The sequence below is a fragment of the Alosa alosa genome, chromosome 12 (assembly GCF_017589495.1).
Source record: "Alosa alosa isolate M-15738 ecotype Scorff River chromosome 12, AALO_Geno_1.1, whole genome shotgun sequence".
NCBI classification, from domain to species: domain Eukaryota; kingdom Metazoa; phylum Chordata; class Actinopteri; order Clupeiformes; family Clupeidae; genus Alosa; species Alosa alosa.
The window spans coordinates 6,500,630-6,522,810 of record NC_063200.1 but is presented as its reverse complement, the minus strand read 5'-3'; the positions used below and the strand labels follow the sequence as shown (position 1 = coordinate 6,522,810).

General features: G+C 41.9%; 1 protein-coding gene across 9 annotated transcripts in view; it reads left to right on the top strand.

Annotated features, from left to right (window-relative positions):
- The window catches only part of LOC125304936 (ras-specific guanine nucleotide-releasing factor RalGPS1-like), an 80,372-nt gene that overhangs the window by 5,071 nt on the left and 53,120 nt on the right, over window positions 1-22,181 (top strand). For 6 of the 9 annotated variants that reach the window (XM_048259480.1, XM_048259474.1, XM_048259481.1 and 3 more), the window contains exons 2-7: window positions 2,414-2,556; window positions 8,548-8,652; window positions 8,943-8,993; window positions 13,480-13,563; window positions 16,859-16,948; window positions 19,578-19,670. In XM_048259480.1, coding sequence (XP_048115437.1) covers window positions 2,500-2,556; window positions 8,548-8,652; window positions 8,943-8,993; window positions 13,480-13,563; window positions 16,859-16,948; window positions 19,578-19,670 — 480 coding nt within the window. In that variant the 5' untranslated portion in view covers window positions 2,414-2,499. Of the gene's footprint in view, window positions 1-2,413; window positions 2,557-5,798; window positions 5,919-8,547; window positions 8,653-8,942; window positions 8,994-13,479; window positions 13,564-16,858; window positions 16,949-19,577; window positions 19,671-22,181 lie in introns of those variants that run through there. The other 3 variants (XM_048259473.1, XM_048259482.1, XM_048259476.1) reach the window with 2 other exon arrangements.

The following is a 22,181-nucleotide window of genomic DNA, read 5'->3' as shown; positions in this document are numbered from 1 at the left end:
ATCACTCTAGGTGCAGTCCTGAGAGAACTCTGGACCTGTGAAATGCTCTGTGCTCTACAGGGTTCCCATGGGTCATGGGATATCATGGAATTTTGATAAAGTCTATTCCAGACATGGAAAGTCAGGGAATTTTATCATATTTGAAGCAAAGTCAAGTCAGGGCTCGCGATGAGCAATGACTGCTGTACATGAAAAATCCCATAGTTACTGCAAGTTTCAGTTTGACAAAAAAACATATATGGAATATTTTTTTTTTAATTGTGACATGTACATGATCTCTGTTGTTGCCTGGGCACCATACAGTACACAATCATGCTACACAAGCTGCAAGTCCCTGCTGAGCGCTGCTGGAGCATTACGCCATGTTACCACCACTACTATCATTACACAGTTGGCACCATGGCCTAACTGCTCTGTTTTGAAGTCTCCACTGAGTGATGTCAACCTAACAGTACTATGCACACTTCATGTTAAGTTCCTAGCATAAAATGGCATATTCCAAAGCACGTTCCAAACTCAACATTTTAAAATGAACCTGTGGTTTTAATAGTTTACCTCTGTTTCCACATTTAAAACACATGCATCATAATAGTATGTTAATTGGATGAAATGTGCAAGTCCGACAAAACATTTACAGTACATTTTGAATAGCATGGCTGATTTTTTTTTTCAGTCAGCCAGACTTTATTACATTCAGTATCACACCAAATCAGTATGTAAGAATTTCCCCTTACCTTGACTTCCCCATATCTGGATTTCCCTTCAGAGGAAATCGATTTTTTTTTTTTTTTTTTTGTTCTGAGAGAAAGAGAGGGGGGGGACAGAAGAATTGATGGTTTATATTTGAGGCTGGAGTGAAGCCATTCCATAAAAACATTAATGTCTCCGTAAGCTTGGTATGTGTGCGCATTTCCATTGTAAAAGTCACATACTTTCCGATGTGTTGTGCCTTTTCCTGGTCTGGCGGTCTGTCTGTTGGTCAGTCAGGTATGCCATGTCCTGCTCCTCTTTCCAGGTCAAGACAAAGTATGCCCTGCCAAGTCTTACCACTTTCTTTTTTTCATTTAGAAGATGAACTCCTGCCTCATCTGTAGTGTGGTTTTGAATAAGGTGTACTGTACAATGTATCCATCTGTATACACTGCAATGCCTAGATGAGGGTGTGGATGTAGGAGATGTCGATTGGTCTGGATACCTCTAACCCTAAGGTTCTAATCCATATGTTCTGATGTGGTTCTCGTGGTGGGGGTATCATGTGGTTGTGAGACAGTCCACCATAACGGTGCAATCCTTTCTCTCTCTCTCTCTCCAGGCATGGCTGATCGGTCATATATGAGGGGCCCACCTGAGGGGGCTGCTGTTCCCTTGCAGACCCTCCCCCTGCCTGGCCTCCCCGGCCAGCATGTACCGAGGGACGGGCCTGTCGGATGGAGCCAGCATCACCTCTGCCACCCTGGGAGGTACAGCCACCTACTGTTGTCTTAGGAACCACACAGTGGTTTAGATAGCAGCCAACTGTTTATCATGGACAATCACTCTGAAACACTTGAGGAGCCTCTGCATCACCCCTGATACACTTGAGGAGCCCTGCATGTTAGATTCAAATTGTTTGGTCGAGGGTTCCAACTAGGAAACTTAAGTTTGGTAATTGCTAAGGAGTAGGTCTGGGCAGCCCTGTGTTGGAGGGATGTTAGAGCAGCGTTCATATTCTAAACTTCAGAATCAGCTCGTTGTTGACATACATAGATAGATAGATACTTTATTGATCCCCAGGGGAAATTCCAGGACATCTGGCACTACTGTGTATAAGCTGTACTGCTTTTAGTGTTGATCTACATTATATGATGTGGGATTCATGTCTTTGTCACACAGTTCAAGTCAGTCAAGTTTTTTTTTTTTTTTGTTCTGAGAGAAAGAGAGGGGGGGGACAGAAGAATTGGATGGTTTATATTTCCAGGCTGGAGTGAAGCCATTCCATAAAACATTAATGTCTGCAAGCTTGGTATGTGTGCGCATTTCCATTGTAAAAGTCACATACTTTCCGATGTGTTGTGCTCTTTCCTGGTCTGGCGGTCTGTCTGCTGGTCAGTCAGGTATGCCATGTCCTGCTCCTCTTTCCAGGGTCAAGACAAAGTATGCCCTGCCAAGTCTTACCACTTTCTTTTTCTCATTTAGAAGATGAACTCCTGCCCCTTCATCTGTAGTGTGGTTTAGTCAAGGTGTACTGTACAATGTATCCATCTTATACACTGCAATGCCTAGATGAGGTGTGGATGTAGAGATGTCACTGGTCTGGATACCTCTAACCCTATGTTCTAATCCATATGTTCTGATGTGGTTCTCGTGTAGTATCATGTGTTGTGAGACAGTCCGCTCGATAACGGTGCAACTCTTTCTCTCTCTCTCTCTCCAGGCATGGCTGATCGGTCATATATGAGGCCCACCTGAGGGCCGCCGTTGCCCTCTTGCACACCCCTCCCGCCTGGCCTCCCCGCCAGCATGTACCGGAGGGACGGCCTGTCGGATGGAGCCAGCATCACCTCTGCCACCTCGGAGGTACAGCGCCACCTACTGTTGCCCCTTTAGGAACCACACAGTGGTTTAGGATAGCAACCAACTGTTTATCATGGACAATCACCCTGAAACACTTGAGGAGCCTCTGCATCACCCTGATACACTTGAGGAGCCTCTGCATCACCCTGATACACTTGAGGAGCCTCTGCATCACCCTGATACACTTGAGGAGCCTCTGCATCACCCTGATACACTTGAGGAGCCTCTGCATCACCCTGATACACTTGAGGAGCCTCTGCATCACCCTGATACACTTGAGGAGCCTCTGCATCACCCTGATACACTTGAGGAGCCTCTGCATCACCCTGATACACTTGAGGAGCCTCTGCATCACCCTGATACACTTGAGGAGCCTCTGCATCACCCTGATACACTTGAGGAGCCTCTGCATCACCCTGATACACTTGAGGAGCCTCTGCATCACCCTGATACACTTGAGGAGCCTCTGCATCACCCTGATACACTTGAGGAGCCTCTGCATCACCCTGATACACTTGAGGAGCCTCTGCATCACCCTGATACACTTGAGGAGCCTCTGCATCACCCTGATACACTTGAGGAGCCTCTGCATCACCCTGATACACTTGGTCTTAGGGCAGCCTGTGTTGGAGGATGTTAGAGCAGCGTTCATATTCTAAACTTCAGAATCAGCTTCGTTGTTGACATACATAGATAGATAGATAGATAGATAGATGAATAGATAGATACTTTATTGATCCCAGGGGAAATTCCAGGACATCTGGCACTACTGTGTATAAAGCTGTACTGCTTTTAGTGTTGATCTACATTATATGATGTAGGATTCATGTCTTTGTCACACAGTTCAAGTCAGTCAAGTTTTTTTTTTTTCAAAAGTCTATTGGAAGTGTTTTTGCACTGTAATTTCCCAACTATTAGCGCGGCTAATGAGTTTGCAAAACTATGAGCTATGAGGCTAATACGCGGAGGCAGTTAAAATATGGTATTAATAGGGTTTGTTTTTTTAACTTACATAAAAAACACTGTCCTGCGGTTTATACACAATCGCGGCTAATACACAGGAAATTGCTGCAATGTGCCATTTTCAAATTTAAAATTTAATCATCAGTAAGGGGTGCTGACCATAATCAGTCAGATGTCCATTGTGCAACCATGAAGTGAGCATCATACAATGAAAGCGATATTTTTTTGTGTGTTTTTCCTCAACCTACATGGTGACAGTTACAGAAAAGTGTACTATAATATAGTTCACTTTTTCAACAGAAGAGGGCATCATAGGACTATACAAAGCCTTGGTTTGTACTGATCACTCTAGGTGCAGTCCTGAGAGAACTCTGGACCAGTGCAATGCTCTGTGCTCGACAGGGTTCCCATGGGTCATGGGATATCATGGAATTTTGATAAAGTCTATTCCAGACATGGAAAGTCAGGGAATTTTATCATATTTGAAGCAAAGTCAAGGAATATCAGTGAATTTTTAGCCTAACTTTGTTTATTCAATGCCCATTTATTCATCTTACAATCCAAAAAGCGTCAGATTCTTGAACGCTACATGGCTGCTCTGAAATCTTTGGTCAGTATATTGTACCATTCTTTATAGGTCATGGAAATCAGGTTTTGGTCAGTGATATGTTTTTGACCATTCTTGATAGTAGAGTGGATACCCTGGCTCTAAGATTTTTGGTTAATTATTTGGCTCTAAGATCAAAGAAGCCCACAACATATATTTTTAACACTGTCATATGTTTTTAACACTGTCATATGTTTTTAACACTGTCATATGATTTTTAACACTGTCATATGTTTCTGTGGAGTTGATCATCACTAAGATGGAGTCCTATCACTGGTTCAAATTAAAGCTATTTTTGCTGTGAACTGCATCAATTTTTCCAGTAGCTGAGTCACTTCATATGGGAGACACCTCATTGTTTTTTGTCCTTCGTGTGGCCCTGTAGCAACACCTCCCGCTGTCCTGCACAGCTGTTGTAATCAACAGAACCCTTTTCCAACAGACCTGCTGTGAAGCCTAATTAGGCAGTGACACTGCACGCTCAGGGCTCGCATGAGCAATGACTGCTGTACATGAAAAATCCCATAGTTACTGGTGCAAGTTTCAGTTTGACAAAACATATATGGAATATTTTTTTTTTTTTTAATTGTGACATGTACATGATTCTGCTGTTGCCTGGGTACCATACAGTACACAATCATGCTACACAAGCGGCAAAGTCCCTGCTGAGCGTTGCTGGAGCATTACGCTATGTTACCACCACTACCATCATTACACAGTTGGCACCATGGCCTAACTGCTCTGTTTGAAGTCTCCACTGAGTGATGTCACCCAACAGTACTATGCACACTTCATGTTAAGTTCCTAGCATAAAATGGCATATTCCAAAGCACGTTCCAAACTCAACATTTTAAAATGAACCTGTGGTTTTAACAGTTTACCTCCCCTGTTTCCACATTTGTAAAACACACATGCATCATAATAGCATGTTAATTGATGAAATGTGCAAGTCTGACAAAACATTTACAGTACATTTTGAATAGCATGGCTGATTTTTTCTTTCAGTCAGCCAGACTTTATTACATTCAGTATCACACCAAATCAGTATGTAAGAATTTCCCTTACCTTGACTTCCCCAGTATCTGGATTTCCCTTCAGAGGAAATCTGATTTTTTTTTTTGTTCTGAGAGAAAGAGAGGGGGGGGGGGGACAGAAGAATTGGATGGTTTATATTTCCAGGCTGGGTGAAGCCATTCCATAAAACATTAATGTCTGCAAGCTTGGTATGTGTGCGCATTTCCATTGTAAAAAAGTCACATACTTTCCGATGTGTTGTGCTCTTTCCTGGTCTGGCGGTCTGTCTGCTGGTCAGTCAGGTATGCCATGTTCTGCTCCTCTTTCCAGGGTCAAGACAAAGTATGCCCTGCCAAGTCTTACCACTTTCTTTTTCTCATTTAGAAGATGAACTCCTGCCCCTTCATCTGTAGTGTGGTTTAGTCAAGGTGTACTGTACAATGTATCCATCTTATACACTGCAATGCCTAGATGAGGTGTGGATGTAGAGATGTCACTGGTCTGGATACCTCTAACCCTATGTTCTAATCCATATGTTCTGATGTGTGGTTCTCGTGTAGTATCATGTGTTGTGAGACAGTCCGGCTCGATAGCAGTTGCAACTCTTTCTCTCTCTCTCTCTCTCTCTCTCTCTCCAGGCATGGCTGATCGGGTCATATGAGGCCCACCTGAGGGGCCGCCATTGCCCTCTTGCACACCCCTCCCGCCTGGCCTCCCCGCCAGCATGTACCGGAGGGACGGCCTGTCGGATGGAGCCAGCATCACCTCTGCCACCTCGGAGGTACAGCGCCACCTACTGTTGCCCCTTTAGGAACCACACAGTGGTTTAGGATAGCAGCCAACTGTTTATCATGGACAATCACCCTGATACACTTGAGGAGCCTCTGCATCACCCTGATACACTTGAGGAGCCTCTGCATGTTAGATTCAATTGTGTTGGTCGAGGGTTCCAACTAGAAACTTAAGTTTGGTAATTGCTAAGGAGTAGGTCTGGGCAGCCCTGTGTTATCCCCTTGGTCTTGTTCCACCTGGTCGGAGACACAACACAAAATCACTCCAAGGCAGAAGGAACTGTTGTGGAAACTGATGTTATGCAACACAACTCAGAAATGAACACTGCTCCCAAGCCCTTCCTGTCAGTGCTGCACTAACTCGGGACTCTCGACTCTGAGAATGTTGTGCTTGGTAGTCTGGCCAGCTTTATGTAATGGCTAGTGGCTATATCTATTTGGAAATGATCAGAGGCTTTCAACCATCATCTTGTATTGAAGAATTCATGTCTACAGTCCAGTGGGAGATCAACCCTTTGGCCTCTGATCTTGCTGCAGTGCAATTTTCTTTCTAGCACTTTAGTGTAGCTCCAGTGCACTTAAATGCCCTCTCCTTTTGGCTTCATTTCCCATTGCTTGTTTCCATCTCCTTTCTAATCATTTTTTTTTTGACTGGGGTGTCTTAGAGCCTCCCAACAGTTGCTTGCGTGATGCAATGCAACTGTTTCCACTTAGTGATGGGGAATGATTACAGATCACAACCATGTATTGTATTGCTCTGGACTTGAGATGAAATTGTGTGTGTGTGTGTGTGTGTGTTGCACACCCTGTGTACACCCTGTGCCTGTCGATGCACTAGCTGCAGATTGAATTCATCTGCCCTTTTTCTACTTTTGTTATTGCAGATTCTGTTACAGTGTGTGACGGGTCAGACTGTGCCTGTGGTGAACTGGCCCCTCCCAATGGCCAGCGGTTAGGTGAAAATAAATAGTATGTTTATACCGCCTCTATTATGACAGAGTAGTTTTGTTAGTTGATAAAATGGTATAGAATAGTCACTGAGGCAAAACTCATTCGGAAGGTTGATTGAAAACCAAGCCCTGTCGTGGCTATACTATCGTCTTCCAAGAGGATACCCAGTATATGTTGTTCCACATCCCTTGCACGTGTACATGTCTTTTTTCCTCTGACTCAAGGATTTAAGTTAATTTGGAACTTGGACTCCGAAGTCTTGGCCATATACGCACTCCTTGCTGAGGGGATCCGCATTGTCTGGTTCAGTTCAGTGGCCTTAGGGAGAAGTCTCTGTTCCAACACATTTCCTTTGGCTCTGTGAAGAGAGAAAACAGACAAGTGTCCCGGAGTTGGACCGGATTAGTTCTGCTACCCCCGTGTGGCTCCCCAATCACGCTCTGAAGGCTGCCAGAGGCCCGGGCCGTTACTGTTGTTGCAGGAGATGATTTGAGTCAGTAGCAAGGTTCTCAGGTGTGATTAAGTGTGCGTTTGTTTGTTGTTTTTGTTTTTGTTTTTGTTGTTGTATTCTTGTTGTCGCTGGTCGCTCTCCATGGTTCTGACTCGGAATCTTCATTACCTGTGGCTGGCGAGAAGACACAGATTTGATGTTGCCCATCTCAAGTGGAGATCACAGAGGCAGCCCTGAAGGGAACTGCCCAATAGAATATGTGGCAGTTTACGAAATGAACAGCCAATCTGCTACGGCCTGGTTACAGTCGCAGTTGGTGTGACTCGAATCTCTGAACATTTGATTAAATATTTGATAAGAGAGAGTTGGATCTAATAGGTTGTAGTCTCACTTGCCCTCTATCTCAGTCTGCGTATAATTTGAACCAGGAGGCTTCCTTCCCTCAGCAGATACTTTGATGAGTAATATGTCTAGACACCGTTTGTGTCTGCTCAGTGGGGGATCAAGTGTACTGCTGAATTTATGCTAAATTTGTGCATTGCAGCTAAAATTTTTATTGCAGCTTAAGTAAATAAATAAATAAAGGAAGGCTGGTAGGAAGGAGGAACTGTCAGTTTACTAGTTACACAAACGCCATTAGATGGTAAACAGTAGCCGAATGCTAAATTTGTCACCATATGCAGTCCAGCAACCTTAACTCTGCTAGCAGTATGCCACTTTAAATGGTGCTATCCTTTTTCTATATACTGTAGCTATACTGTATATATAGCTTACATAGGGGAAATTCTTAATTAAGGGTCTAGTAAGGGTAGAATGAGGTCTTGCAGAATAAGGTATTAATTTGTGACTTATAATGACTAACAAATGGCTAGTATGCTATTAATATACATGTTAGTAAGCAGCTACTTAATGGTGAATATGCGCGTCTTAATATAAAGTGTTGCCATATATATATATATATATATATATATGGGTGGAAACACTAAATGATATATCTGGAAAAAGTCATATCAGATAGTCCATGTCAGGGTATAATGAAGCAATGAACTACTATATGCATTGTGTTGCTCTGTTTTAAAGACATGATGAGTAGAGACCGAATGTAAATTCAACCTGAAAATTGGGTTTAGTTACTCCCTTTTAATCTATGCCTTCTCAGTCTCTCTGTCTCGGTCATCAAATGAACAAGGTCAATGTGTGTCCTCTTCTCTCTGCAGTGTAGCAGCAGCACCGAGTCTCTCGATGGGCCCGGTCTGGACTATGCCAAGAGCTACGATGCTGTTGTTTTCGACGTGCTTAAGGTCACACCAGGAGAGTTTGCAGTGAGTATCACAGTTCAGTCGAGTGCATGTGGAATGTTTTAATTGAAGTCGAGTATTAATGCAAAGCTTGATGACCTTGAAACCTGATGACCTCATGCTTTTGAAGAGGCTCTCAAGATGTATTTACTTAATATCAAAACGTATTGTAGTCATCTATGTTGTCAAAGTAAAAGCATATGTTATCAAGTGTATCTGAAGGGTAAAAAAAATGCCTGTACACATCTGTGACAAGTTGGTGCATTCTGATGAGGTAAAACTGAATCGCTTGCTTCTGTCCCCTCTTGGCACAGAGTCAGATCACACTGATGGACGCCCCAGTGTTCAAGGCCATCCAGCCCGAGGTAAGAGCTCGTGTCAGGTGATCAGGACGTGTCAACTCGGGACACGCGCACAGACCACCCAACACGCGGGGGCAATGAGGTCTCCCAGTGCTGCAGGCTTCAGCGTGATTCCCACATACTCACAGGGTTCCCGTTAACCCGAACACTTTTTATCAGCTGCTAATTGTCCATTCCTAGTCGTAATTATGTCAGTTCTTGCGGTGCCGAGTTTGGATGGCGGGGTGGTAAATAACGCGTTTCTGGCACTGTGGTGTTAGATCAGCTCAAACTGGAATAAAGTCATAGTCGCAAAAAAAATAAAAGGTTTTAAAGGCTTTGCTAAGCCTCACGAATATTCCTGGCTTAGGAAAACATTGGTTAAGCACGATTGCTGCGTGAGTCTCGTAAAAAGCTCAGCTGGAGTTGCGTAGCAGCCGCTCGGCCTCTTCAGGTCACCGCGTCTTGACTAGGAGTGCTCCATCTCTGCGTGGAGCACGCGCAGGGGCCAGAACATTACATGATGAGACGTGGCGGCATACATGGCTCTTTCCACCCTGTCTGACCATGGCCGAGCGGCAACAGCTCGTGGGCTTCAGCTGAATTTGTTTTCAGTTCTGTTTTTCTGCCTATGATCCTTATGGCTCGGATGGCTGGAGACCATTTATTGGCTTTATCTTATGGGTTGTTCAATGGCTTTATCGTATGGGTCTGCGACACTACTTCAAGTCAAGTTAATGCTTATTTGATATGGATATCACAGTCACATTGGAAATGCAGCATACGGTTTTGCAAAAGCAACAGATCAATCTTTTGAAATGGAAATTTACAACACGTGGTTAGAGTTACGGTCAATAACGTGACTGGGCCCAAAGCCTAGATAGTGTCAGATCAGGGAATGTTTCACAAAGCCGGATTACTGAGTTATCTCAATAAATGCACTGAGTAAAACCTGAAATGGCACATTTGTATGAAGTCCAAATATGGAGGAAGATCTTAAGATTCTAGGGCTGAGGTCTTTTGTGAATTGCACCACTTGTCATTTAGACATCAACATCCAATTCATTCACATATTTTAAGCACATTCATGAAAAATCTGGCCGAAGAAAATGTGAATCTGTGCATTTTCCATTCACTGTATTGTGTCAATAGAGGAGTTGTGGATAGCTATGGGATCAAAATGTGAGGTTGTGAGGGGCAACAAATGTGAATGCAAATGTATTCAAATAAACTTATTTCCACCAAATTTCCTATGTGAATCCTGTTAATCCACCCCCTACAAGCAAATTGATTTCTTATTTGAAAGCGTTTGGCTTTTCAAGTGTTTCCACCCAGGATGTCCTATTTGAATGGTCAAAATTAGCATTTATAAAGTTGGAAAGAAACTCATACGTCAGTGTTTTGACGGATCCACCACAGCCCACTGACTGTGAAGCATTTGAAGCAGGTTTGCAGTTAAATTGATACTGCTCAAGCCTCAAAAGTAAATGAGCACACGAGTATCCAGTAGTTGTCTACGTTTCTCCACAGGTTGGTGCCAGAACACACAGATTGCCCTCCAGAGTCTACAGATGTCATGCACACACAGGTCAACCCATCACCTCAAAAAATGCTTTAGAAGAAATGTATGATAATAATTGTATGGTAGTCTTTATAAGGACTCGAAATAGGTAGGTCTCATAACAGTGATGTCATGACATGACCGGTAGGGATTACAGGATTATCAAATTCTTATATATTTTATATATTCTCTGGGACTTCACAAATTGGTTGTCCTGCGATAAACCACTCTGGTTGCCATTATAGTTATACAGTAGGTAATCCTAAAGCCCAGTTTCTGTTATCTTACAGTATGTCCGTACGTACAGTATAAAGGCTCCACAAATACACTAAAGAGAGAAAAGATGGAAAAATAGGCCGACTTCAGATCTTTCTACAGTTTGTTGAAAGGCCGCACATATTTCTGTTGGTTTCTGGGGAATGGACCAGTCTACACCAACAATCAACAATGTGCCTGTTTGACTAATAAGTTGTGTTTACATGACAAGAAACCCATTAGTCAGTGAACATCTCTCCAGCAGTCTCTTGTTAAGACTGCCGTTGAAATGTTTAAAAGAAGAAAATGACGTGACAAACGCTTCAAGCCAAGATTCAAACCATACACTCAGTCTGGATTTTAAATGATTCAGTTGCATTTATGTAAGACTAGAGATTCAGGATCCACACAATAAAACTGCTCCATGAAACTTATAAATGGCTCACCAGAGCAAAATTCAAATTCATAACAAAACCTATAGATAAGGCAAAACACAAAACTCTGACAATGTTCCCCATGGTAGAGTCAAAAAATGTGATTTGTTTTAGGCTGTAATGACAGACTATGTGACATCTTTGTTTGACAAACTGCCCTCCACATACTTAATACCATCTTAAAACAGATAAGACCTAAGCAGCCTTGCATATCTGCTTTCTAAGGCTCAGGGCACTGTGTAACTAAACAGTAAACAGAATTGTCTTCATTTTCATGATTTACTTTCAGTTCACTGTATATACAGTTGACATAAACTATGATGTCAGTGTTAGTGATGGAAGAGAGAAGTGTGCATCATTTGTTGATACATTGGACCACTAATGTTTTCAGCCAGACCCCATGCAGTGTTTACGCATTGCAGGAGTGTGCCATTTGCGCTTTCACTTATTGCTGGATTTCAGTAGTGTCATCCAAACTGTTAACAACCAAACTTTCTGTTGTTATTTCTTAAAAGAACCTGCCCCTTTTGCTCAGGAAATACAATTATAGCTTAAGATACAGCGAGTCTGACTTTTCTGACAGTTTCCTTACTGTTCTGTTTCATGATTCAAACGAGTTGTCAATTGAATTGTTCATTGCAATGCAGCACTAGGAAAAAAAAAATTTGAAACGGTACTTGGTACTGTTCAGCTGAGGTAAACTCAACAAGACCAACACGACTTGTAGCTATGTTATTTAACACGTTTAATTTCCTCATTAATACATGAAATATTATTGGATCTAGCCTGCTTTATTTCCCCTGGGTTTCTTTTATGGGAAGAAAAACAGGCCTAAATGAGGGGGCTGTGGGTTAGGAACTGTATACTGTCAGGAGTCCAGTGAACAGGCCAAGGAGGCAGGCAGGCAGGCCTGCAGAGTCTAGCGAAGGGAATGTTTGCTTGAGCTGCGTTTGTATTCATAACAGGTGGCAGATTAGGGCCAGGTGGTTCCTGATTGTCATCTTGACTCGCAATGCTAGCTGCAGGGTCCAGCTCGATGTGGCCCAAGCCAGGCGACTATCAGGCCTTCCGGCAAGGAATTGATGTGCTCAGAGTAGCGTGTAGAGCGTGTTCTCTCTCAGCATTTCGGGTTCCATGGGAACGCTGCCTCATGGTGACACTGCTCATCAGCGAGCTAAAATAAAATCGATGGGATTAGACGGCTCTGTGTTTCATTGTTGGCCGTCTTTGAAGCCTTGGCCCTCGGAATCATTGCAGACAACCCCAGCACAGTATTTTCTCAGCGCTCAAGTGCTCTCAGATCTTCTCTTGTTCAGTGAATCCTGTTGCATGTACTGCAGTAACACTTAACACTCTTACACCTGCACTTGATAGGGTACTTCAGATCTTGATTTATTTGTCTGCCGAATGTCAGTTGAGTTTTTGTCTGCGTTCCTGTGGTCTGGTTTTGATTGTTGCTCTGTGGAAAAAGGTCCTTGCAGGTAAGAATTTCGTGGCAACACATACTGTGTCTGTGATGTCCATATGATATTAAAATATTTGAACTTGTGCACAAGTAAATCCCAGTGTATCTAGGGGTCATTTAAATAAACACAGATCACAGCCAGAGGGGAACAAGCCAACCAGAGGGCGTGAAGAGCAGGCCTGTCGTCATAGGGTCTCCCACAGCTTGCCAATGCTTCATTGGTTTTCACGGGGCTTCACAACATTTTATTGGCCTTTGAAGCTACTCTTTGTTTGGAGTTTCTCAGCAATGCTAGTTTTGTCAGTTTTACAATGAGCGACGATTTCATGATGAATTTATGCCCGTGTTGTTCCAAGCCAACGTTGCGTCCTCAGAGAATCACATAGGATTTTAAGCTGATGACAATTGATGCTGAAGGCTTTAGCAGTTCTGTGGAGAGAGGTTAGTCAAGCCCTGTGGGGTGCAGAGCTCACTGACTGCCAGTGAGAAGACGATGAAGTTCACACTCTGTGTGTGTGTGTGTGTGTGTGTGTGTGTGTGTGTGCGTGTGTGCGTGTGTGTGTGTGCAGAGCTCACTGACTGCCAGTGAGAAGACGATGAAGTTCACACTGTGTGTGTGTGTGTGCGTGTGTGTGTGCGTGTGTGTGTGCAGAGCTCACTGACTGCCAGTGAGAAGACGATGAAGCTCACACTGTGTGTGTGTGTGTGCAGAGCTCACTGACTGCCAGTGAGAAGACGATGAAGTTCACACTGTGTGTGTGTGTGTGTGTGTGTGTGGGGTTGTGTGTTTTAAAGGAGCTTGCCAGCTGTGGGTGGAACAGGAAGGAGAAGCACAGCCTGGCGCCTAACGTGGTGGCTTTCACACGCCGATTCAATCAGGTGAGTCCCACTCCTGTTCAATCAGGTGAGTCCCACTCCTGTTGAGTCCCGATTCAGCTCTGGTGCTTTAAAACACCTGACCGGACATGACTCACACAAAGTCTGGTAAACTTGTTCAGTCATGTTTTAAACTGAAAAACATGGACACAGATGCCTTGGGCGTGGTAAGGAACCCCCAAAGCCATTACTTGTTAGTGTCAGATTTTATTGTCCGTCTTAAAGAATGCAGGTACCATCTCGTTATTCATCACTTCCAAACTCTGCATTTAGGCCAAAGACCTACACTGAAGTGTTGCACCATGCAGGCGGTACTGCTCCTATTGTGTAGCTTATTTCCATAGTTATAGTTGTGGACTTTTTTGTTCAGGACTCTTTATTAGTACACATCAAAATGAGCAAAATCATGTTGTTTTTCTCTGTAATATGTTCTTGCGTTTGTGCGTTTTTTTTTTTGTTGTTGTTTTTCTTAAGATATGAGAAGTGTGGGTTTCGTTGGACATACAGTATGCTGTCCTGCTGAGACTGCTACTGGAAAACTTGTTGACAAGTTTCGTTTCTGTTTTCACTTCAGAGGGCATCATTTTAATCATTATCGCTAATGATGTGTTTTCCAGTGCTTAGAGTGAGCGAAAAAAAAAAAAAAAACCCGCAACAACACTCTTTATTCACATTTTGAAGTATGGAACACTTCCATGCATCGTTACCCCACGCCATACACTGATCCTCTGTCATAACGTGCTGGAGCATGACCACACATTTCTGCCGCCGAGCGAGCGAGCGAGTGAGCGCTTACCTCACTGGGCTGGGCTTGTGCCCATGGTACAATAGGTAATTGGCTCACTATGCCCATTAGAGCTAAGACCCTGCAGCTGTTCCACGGGCCTTTGTGACTATGGCAGTATAGAGATGAACGTACCGTGAAGCCATTACCAACCCTTCATGCTACAGCCTCCTAATCCAGAGCAGACAATATAAATCATCCCTGCGCAGAGGGGAGACGTTTTCCGCTGATCTGGGCGCCTTAGGTAGCGGCAGATTACTAAGAGTTATTACCTGTCGGCTCCTTTACCTTTTTCCTCTACTAGGGTATGTGAGACATTTGGCAGAGGAAGTGGAGAGTGACATAAGGAGAGGCATGTTTCAGGGAGAGGTGAAAGATCCTGACTGGTTCAGGTTTCTCCCGTAACTGTGGCCAGTTACTTTCACTTGTAACTTTGGCTGGAATTGGAGTGACTTATTGTTGAGGTTGTCCTGACTGGGTCTAGCCAAGGCATAGGTCAGCGGGAGGGACAGGCCATTAGGCTGTGTGAAGGGATGGGGTCCTCAAGCTCCACAAACATGGATAGTCTGTTTTTTTGTTTTGTTTTTTTAATACAGAATTATTGTATTGATTTTGCCTCCTGTCTATTTTGTTGAAATGTTAATGTTATCTGCCCACCAGGGCCATGTAGTTATTCCAGTATTTTTAAAAAGGTGTTAATCCCTTTTGGCTTTTCCAGACACTAAATGTCCATGAGAGTGATTTACTTGATGAAGGAAAATACAAAAACACTTTGTGGACCTGTTGTTGAAATGCCTTATCCTGGAGATAAGCCAGATATAGCAGGAATGGAGTCCAGAGAAAATGGGTGATTCACACAGACGTTTGTACAGCCACGCTCAAGATGTTTTTGTAGCCATAGCGATGCCGTTCACAGGCTTTTCTTCATCAGGCAAACAGCCAGCCTGTTTAGTTTACTTTGAATGGCTTCAATTGGCTTGACTGTGATTAGACAGTCTTAAGTCAGCCTTAATAGTCGTTACGGGTGTGTGTTGGGGTCAAGTATGTCCTCAGGATTACTCTTTTACAGCAATTGCCACCTCCATGCTTTCAGATCTTGAGTGTAGTAAATAGTTCCTGAGCACATGACTTGAATGTTTTATGTGGATCTGTACATATGAAAACATAATGTGTAGAAATCCTATCTCCTTGTGCAATTCCGTACCAATTCTGTCAACTCTATCCCATCCATACAGACCATTCTAATGATCTCATTTCCTTTTTTGTCATGCTGACGTTCCGTAAAGGTCTAAGACAAACAGTGTAGGTCATGTTGCCAGATCGTGGGTATGGAGCGCAGCACACGCTTCCTGGCAGAATTTATGGGAAAGACATCAATTGGCCAGACGTGGTAGTTGATGATTTCTCAGAGTTTGGACATATTTACAGCTCCACCGGGGGCCGTTCATCCGGTGGCACTCCGTGAATGAGCAGCGTGTGTGTGAAAAAAGGTTTCAAGTGATTGGAGTGGCGGAGTAAAACAAGTGTATTTCCACACGTGTTTTTGTCGGTATAGATTTTTTTTCCCCCCTCCTGGCAGTTTTCGGCCCTGGCACCTAAAGCGGGTATCGTGACGGGAATGACTCCCCTGTTACTTTATGTTTACAACTTGTTTAATTAGAAATGGAGTTTGCAGAGAACATATCGCTGCTTGTCGGCCACACAGCGGAGACTGTGAGAGCAGGCGTCTAGCCTGGGGCCGTGCGCTCAGATTTACTGACGACGATGAATGTTTCCTCACAGACATCTTTAAGCTATTACACAAATAAACAAGTAGCTGTAGACGTTTCCATCAGGAGAGCAAAACTCTCCCTGCAGATCTGTGCAGTGTGCAGTTTGGGCCTGTGTTGTGAGATTGGAGGTCAAAAGCAGTTCACAGAATTTTAATATAACTCATTGTCAGACTGCTTGTTCCGTAACTCACCAGTTGGCTGCTGAGAGAATTTACTGCCTGGTCCTTAATATGCCTAACTTTCTGATTTAAATGCTCATTTCTTAATTGCTGACAAATATGCTGTCATCTCATTTGTCATGGTTAAAGTTATTGTACATATTCTCTAAATCTTAAGTCAGTGGCTGGCATACAGTACTCTGTTAAAAAGCTACTTAGGCAGTAGTTATCAGATGCCCTGTTTATTGAACATTGCATATTGCATAAATCTTTCCAGTATGAGGTCAACTTTCACATTAACAGCACAGCTTTGTTTGGAAGATATTCAAGGAGAGGCCACAATAATTGATAGCAGAACCTGTGGCCTCTCTTTCTAATGTACGCTTTTAGATAAATCATGAACATTTGTATGCTTGCATCTTGGAAAGATGGTTGTAAGTATGCAGTGGTACCACAAAGACCCACTTTTAGTTAGTAGCAAAACATCAAAAAACATTATTTGTTAGAAAAGATCTTTGGATTGAAACATTTTCTGTAATTCCCTGAATAGTAACTTTTGATTTAATTTAATTTGATTCCTGTAGGTGAGCTTCTGGTTGGTGAGAGAAATTCTCACAGCTCAGACACTGAAGATTCGGGCAGAGATCCTGAGCCATTTTATCAAAATAGCAAAGGTGAGTAAACTGCCTGTTGAATTACCATGAAACCCTAAGCATTTGATCAAAATGGCAAAGGCTAATGGACTGTAATTTTCCAACTATTAATCAAGGTTTAAAATGTCTTCAGCTATGAGGTTAATACTTGGGGGTTGGGCTATACATGGGAATGCATTTCTTTTTTATCCATTCTTCTTTAGGATTAAAGCACAATCTGATTCTGATTTATTGAGATATGGGGCACTCTGGTTAATACACAAGTGCGGTTAATTGACGAATTTGCTGTTTTTAGTTAGCATAAAACACTGTTCTGCTGTAAACACAATGAGGCTAATACACAGGAAATTACTATACTTCTAGATGCCTTCATATTTTTCTTTTACAATTGTTGTTGAGAATTAAACTTACAATTTTTTTCAATTTACATCTCTGTGCGACACCATTGACCCCTTGTCAGAAAAATACATGAATGGACATTTAGACAAAATAAGTTATTTTGTTATTATTTTTATATTATTTTGACATAATTATATATTTTGACATAACTATTTGTTAATGTTGAATAAATCAGAATTATTTTGATAATTTATAACTGTAGTGTCTGTTAAAAAACTTTAACATAATAACCATCATGCATATCATGCTATTAGCTTACATTTGTGATTTTAAATATGAATCTAGGTTCACATCTGGCAGTATAAATGGTAATTTTGTTCAGTATTATTAGCCCTAATATTAAAGAGCAGGCTAGAAGGTCCTGTCAGGGATTTTCAGGGATTTTACGCAATTTCAAGGCCATAACATTTTTTTGTCACATTCAACAATCCTCTCCTTATGAGGGCTAGCTGGTCCTTACATGAGCGCACAGTAAAAAAAACCCGGTCTCTGTAGGCAGCCCAGGCGCCAAAAACTGGAAACAAACAAAGTGGGGGCAGCCTGCCCCCAAACAAAAACGAAACCCTGCGTAGAATTTTTCTGGGAATCCTGAAGGTAGGGGTGAGCTACATCTCTGGCGTGTTTTGTTTGGTCCTTGGTTAAAATATAATATACATTTTTTGCACAAAAGCATCTGCTAATAAATATAAACATAAACACAAACAAATGTGACTTCTGCAAAATCCCTGATTGTATCTTTAAAATTACTACATTGGTAACTGTACTTTTATATAGGCATTTGATTGTCAGTAAACATCACAAATATTACTTTGAATTTATGGGTGTGTAGAGTGTGGTGTGAGTGGAACAGCGGATATATTTTTGAAATTTAAACTTTTGTCTCTTAGGGCATTAAGAAATTCTTTCCTAGATTTTGTCTATCATTGCCAAGAATTTGCAAGCCAGTCACTTTCAAATACTTTTTGATCATGATATAAAAGTATATCTGTTTTGTTTTGCCTCATATTTTATTTTGGCCCATAAACCCTAGCAACATTTTGTCCTCAATGTAACCACGTTGAGCATTTGGACAGCATGGTTTTGATCTCTAAAGCAGAACACTGAAACTCTGCTCACAGATAGTTTATCCATGACCACATGGCAACATTCATGCTCAATAAGGAGTCAAAAGAAGTCAAAAATTATTATAAAAATAACAGATTTGTGTCCCAAACCTAATCTGGAAATTGCTCTAAAAGAGCAGTTACTGTAAAGTAAAATGTTCCTGCTTTGTGTCCTTGAAATGTGCTTGGCTGTGTGCATATATTTATGCACGATCAGATCGCAATATGTACCTGTGGGAAAAATGGCACACAGGTCTTGATGACAAAACCTCTGTCCTTAATGATTGTTATGGCCATGACTGGACAGATGCTCTTTGGCTGACAGTATAACGCAAGGACACTATTACCAGTAGCATCTGTCACCTGATCACGGTCCAATCAGAGAGCTGGAACAGAGGGAGTTGCCTCTGCAGGTCATAATGTGGGAGTTTGATGAGAGCACTGCATCATCTGCCGAGACAGCAGGGAACCCATAAAAAAAAAAAAGAAAATATGTGAGAGTGCATAAAAAGCATCAACGTGCCTTTCAAAAGGGATTACAGTTCACCTCTACTATTCCCTAAGAGCTGAATCATGAAAGAGGAATTTAAAATGTGGGTGGTTTTTCAAGACACTTTTATTGTTGCTGGATTATGGCAACAGATGCAGTTAGAATATTCTTCTGAGCAGCCGGCAGATAATTTAATAAGGTAGCTATTTACACATTTAGGGGCCTCTATAATTTCTTGTCATTATATGAATTGGCCTGTTGTCATGCAGCCAGAAATATATTTCTTACAGCCTCCAGTTGTCTCCTATGCCTCTTAAGGATACATTTTATTCCCACAGATTTTCCCCTTTCTTGAAATATAGGCGATTATTTGTATGATATGAGGCTGGGAAATTTGTACCTGGAAAAGAATAGCATTTTGCAGTCATCAACATTCAAAGCATGTCTAACCTCCTTGGCAACTTCTGTATATTAGGTGTGATGTTAAAGAAGAATGTAACGACTGCAACCATCTTCTGTTATTTTCTATTTTTACTTTTATTTAGGATGCTTAAACCCTAGGTGGGCTCCTCCTAACAGCCTTGTGTTATTTATAGAAAACATGAGGTAAACTACAAGCATATTGTCATAATTGCTTTTTATACCTTTACCCCTTCAGAAACTAATGGAGCTGAACAACCTTCATGGCCTGGTATCTGTGGTCTCTGCCTTGCAAAGTGCACCAATCTTCAGACTCAGTAAGACCTGGGCGGTAAGCAATGGCATCTTTATTTTCTTTGCTTTGTGAAGTACAGTGCTTGTTTCAGAGCTGTTAGTGTAATATCTGGAGAATATGTTGTGAGTTAAATGTATGGAAAGTATGCATCTGGAAAAGTAGCATTTTTGCTAACTATCACCAGAGAAACATATGCTACCTTGCTATCTACATTTACTCTGTGCTTCTGCCGATGAACGTGACCCAGAGGAATTTCAGCAGTAGCAGAATACCCTGCATAACACTTCAACCTGGTGGTAAATTCTCTGAACAGCTTTGTCATCGGCATTTTTTACCCCGCTCATGTGGGACTTTGTGTTACAATAAACATTTACTAATTTTTACAACATAGAGCCAAGCCCGTTCATCATCGTGGAAAGAAAAACAAAGGAAGCTGTCAAAAGTCAGTTCCACAGAAACTCTTAGGTGTTAAGTATACTGAGGAGAGCCTCCATCATAATTCTGCTGGGTCAAAATAATGAATTAATTGGAATTGGAATACCATGCATAGCTGTTTTAAAATACAGTATGAGGGTGACGATGTCAAAGAAGTACTCCTAAACCTGAAACCAGGACTAGGCATTAATCATTGAATAGATTCTGGAAACATAGCACAACATTTTGGGCATAGGGTGTCATCGGTGGGATGTATATCAGGCGACATACACCGTCTGGAATGAAGATTGCCCTCCTAAGGGTTATCTTGGGGTAGAAGAGTAACAAGAGCTTGTGACACATTGCAATGGAAAGGTCCCTCCAACAGATTTCCTTTAGCTTAACAGCGTTGCAGGGACGTAGTAAGTTCTTTCTCTTATGTCAGTAAGTAGTGGTCATTCAAACTGGCAGCTCTTTGAATGCTGTTTCTGGAAGACCGAGAGGTTTTTGGAGAAAATAGTTCCGAGTGTCATTATCAATCACTGTAATAACTGACCTATGAGGTATCTTTCTAGAAATATTTACCAAACTCTAGATCAACATCTCTATCTATAGTAAGACACTGTAGGCACAACAGTGTTAAAATATCTTCAGAAATGCTAAACAGCAGCTTTTTAATGAACATCATTGATAATTGCTCATTTAAATTGATTGTAGCATTGAAACTTCCATTTTTATGCATAGTGTAGCTTAATATCTGTCTGTTTGTCTAAAACAAAAAGCACCTTTGGACAGAGGACAGATCCTCATATTTGAATGTGTGCATAATGGCAGATCTCATTATTATAACACCACTGCGGCCATAATTATGGCTATTGAGTTCTGGCTACTAGTTGGGACCAGTTGTTTCCATAAAGGCTCAGAAATTCCAGTCTGACAGTTTAGTCTCTTTCCATTTTCCTAGTGTCATCAGTTTTGGATAATGATTTCATTAGATTGAAGTAATAAAAAAAAAAAAAAAATAAAAAAATATATATATATATATGTGCCATCATTAGCACAATGCTGCACAGCATTAAAAGAATAATGCCATGATGCCAACATGGCAGGCTGGAGAATATATGCATGTACGTATTGTAATTGCGGTTTTGCACAACATTTAAAAATACGATTAAAAGAGCTTTCATGCCACCAAAGTGACAACAAAGGTCGAACTCTGTGTGCTCTCCAGGTCCAGCACACAGTGCGTAGTCACAGACAAGATATATGCAGTGGGCCAAGGTTGTGATATATGCAGTGGGCCAAAGTTGTGATATATGCAGTGGGCCAATGTTTTGCTTCAAATAGACAGCAGAGAGAAGAGGGTCAACAACTCGTTATTTTTTAAGAGGGTTTGAGGTTTAATGTTACTCGGCACAAATAGCATATTATTTCTGTGTTTTCATTTTATTGTTATCAGGGACAGCCACTTTTCCCCATAATCTCTGCAAACTGTTTGAGTGTCCTCTTATTAAAGATAAAGAGAGACTTTCCCCAATTTGTGTTCCTCTCATATGCAGACATTGTAATGATCACAGTGATTTTGCTTGTGATTTATCTGTCCAGGAATTGCTGTTTGTGAGCCGTTTAATAGCTTGTGCCGTTTCTTCCACGCTGTTAAAAAGAACACATGCATCTCCTTCCCATTCCCATCAGTTATAAATTGAAAGCTAACGGGACACAATAGTCCTTCATGCTTCCAATGGGCTGATATTTGTTCAGTGTACAAAAGCACTGCTAATGTCGAATTGCTTTTATTTTGTTTTTAAAGCCTCACAAACAGCTTAGCAACAAGATATCGTGGCAAAACAGACACAGGCAGACCAATGCAGGCTAGTGACTGTAATGACATATAATTTTGGAGAGACAGAGTGTCCATGGAAAATGGTCGCTCAGTGACTGAATAGCTCTCCTTTATTTGAGCACATCATATGGCAGAACATATTGTATGATGTATGAGCTGGACAGGAGGTTGTGCGGCCTGTCATTTCATGTGAAGTGTGAAGCATGGTCTTTGTGGTGGAGCTCAATTTCCTTGTATAAAACCCATTAGCCTGTTCATTGCAATTCCCCAGCAGACCCTATACACCTACA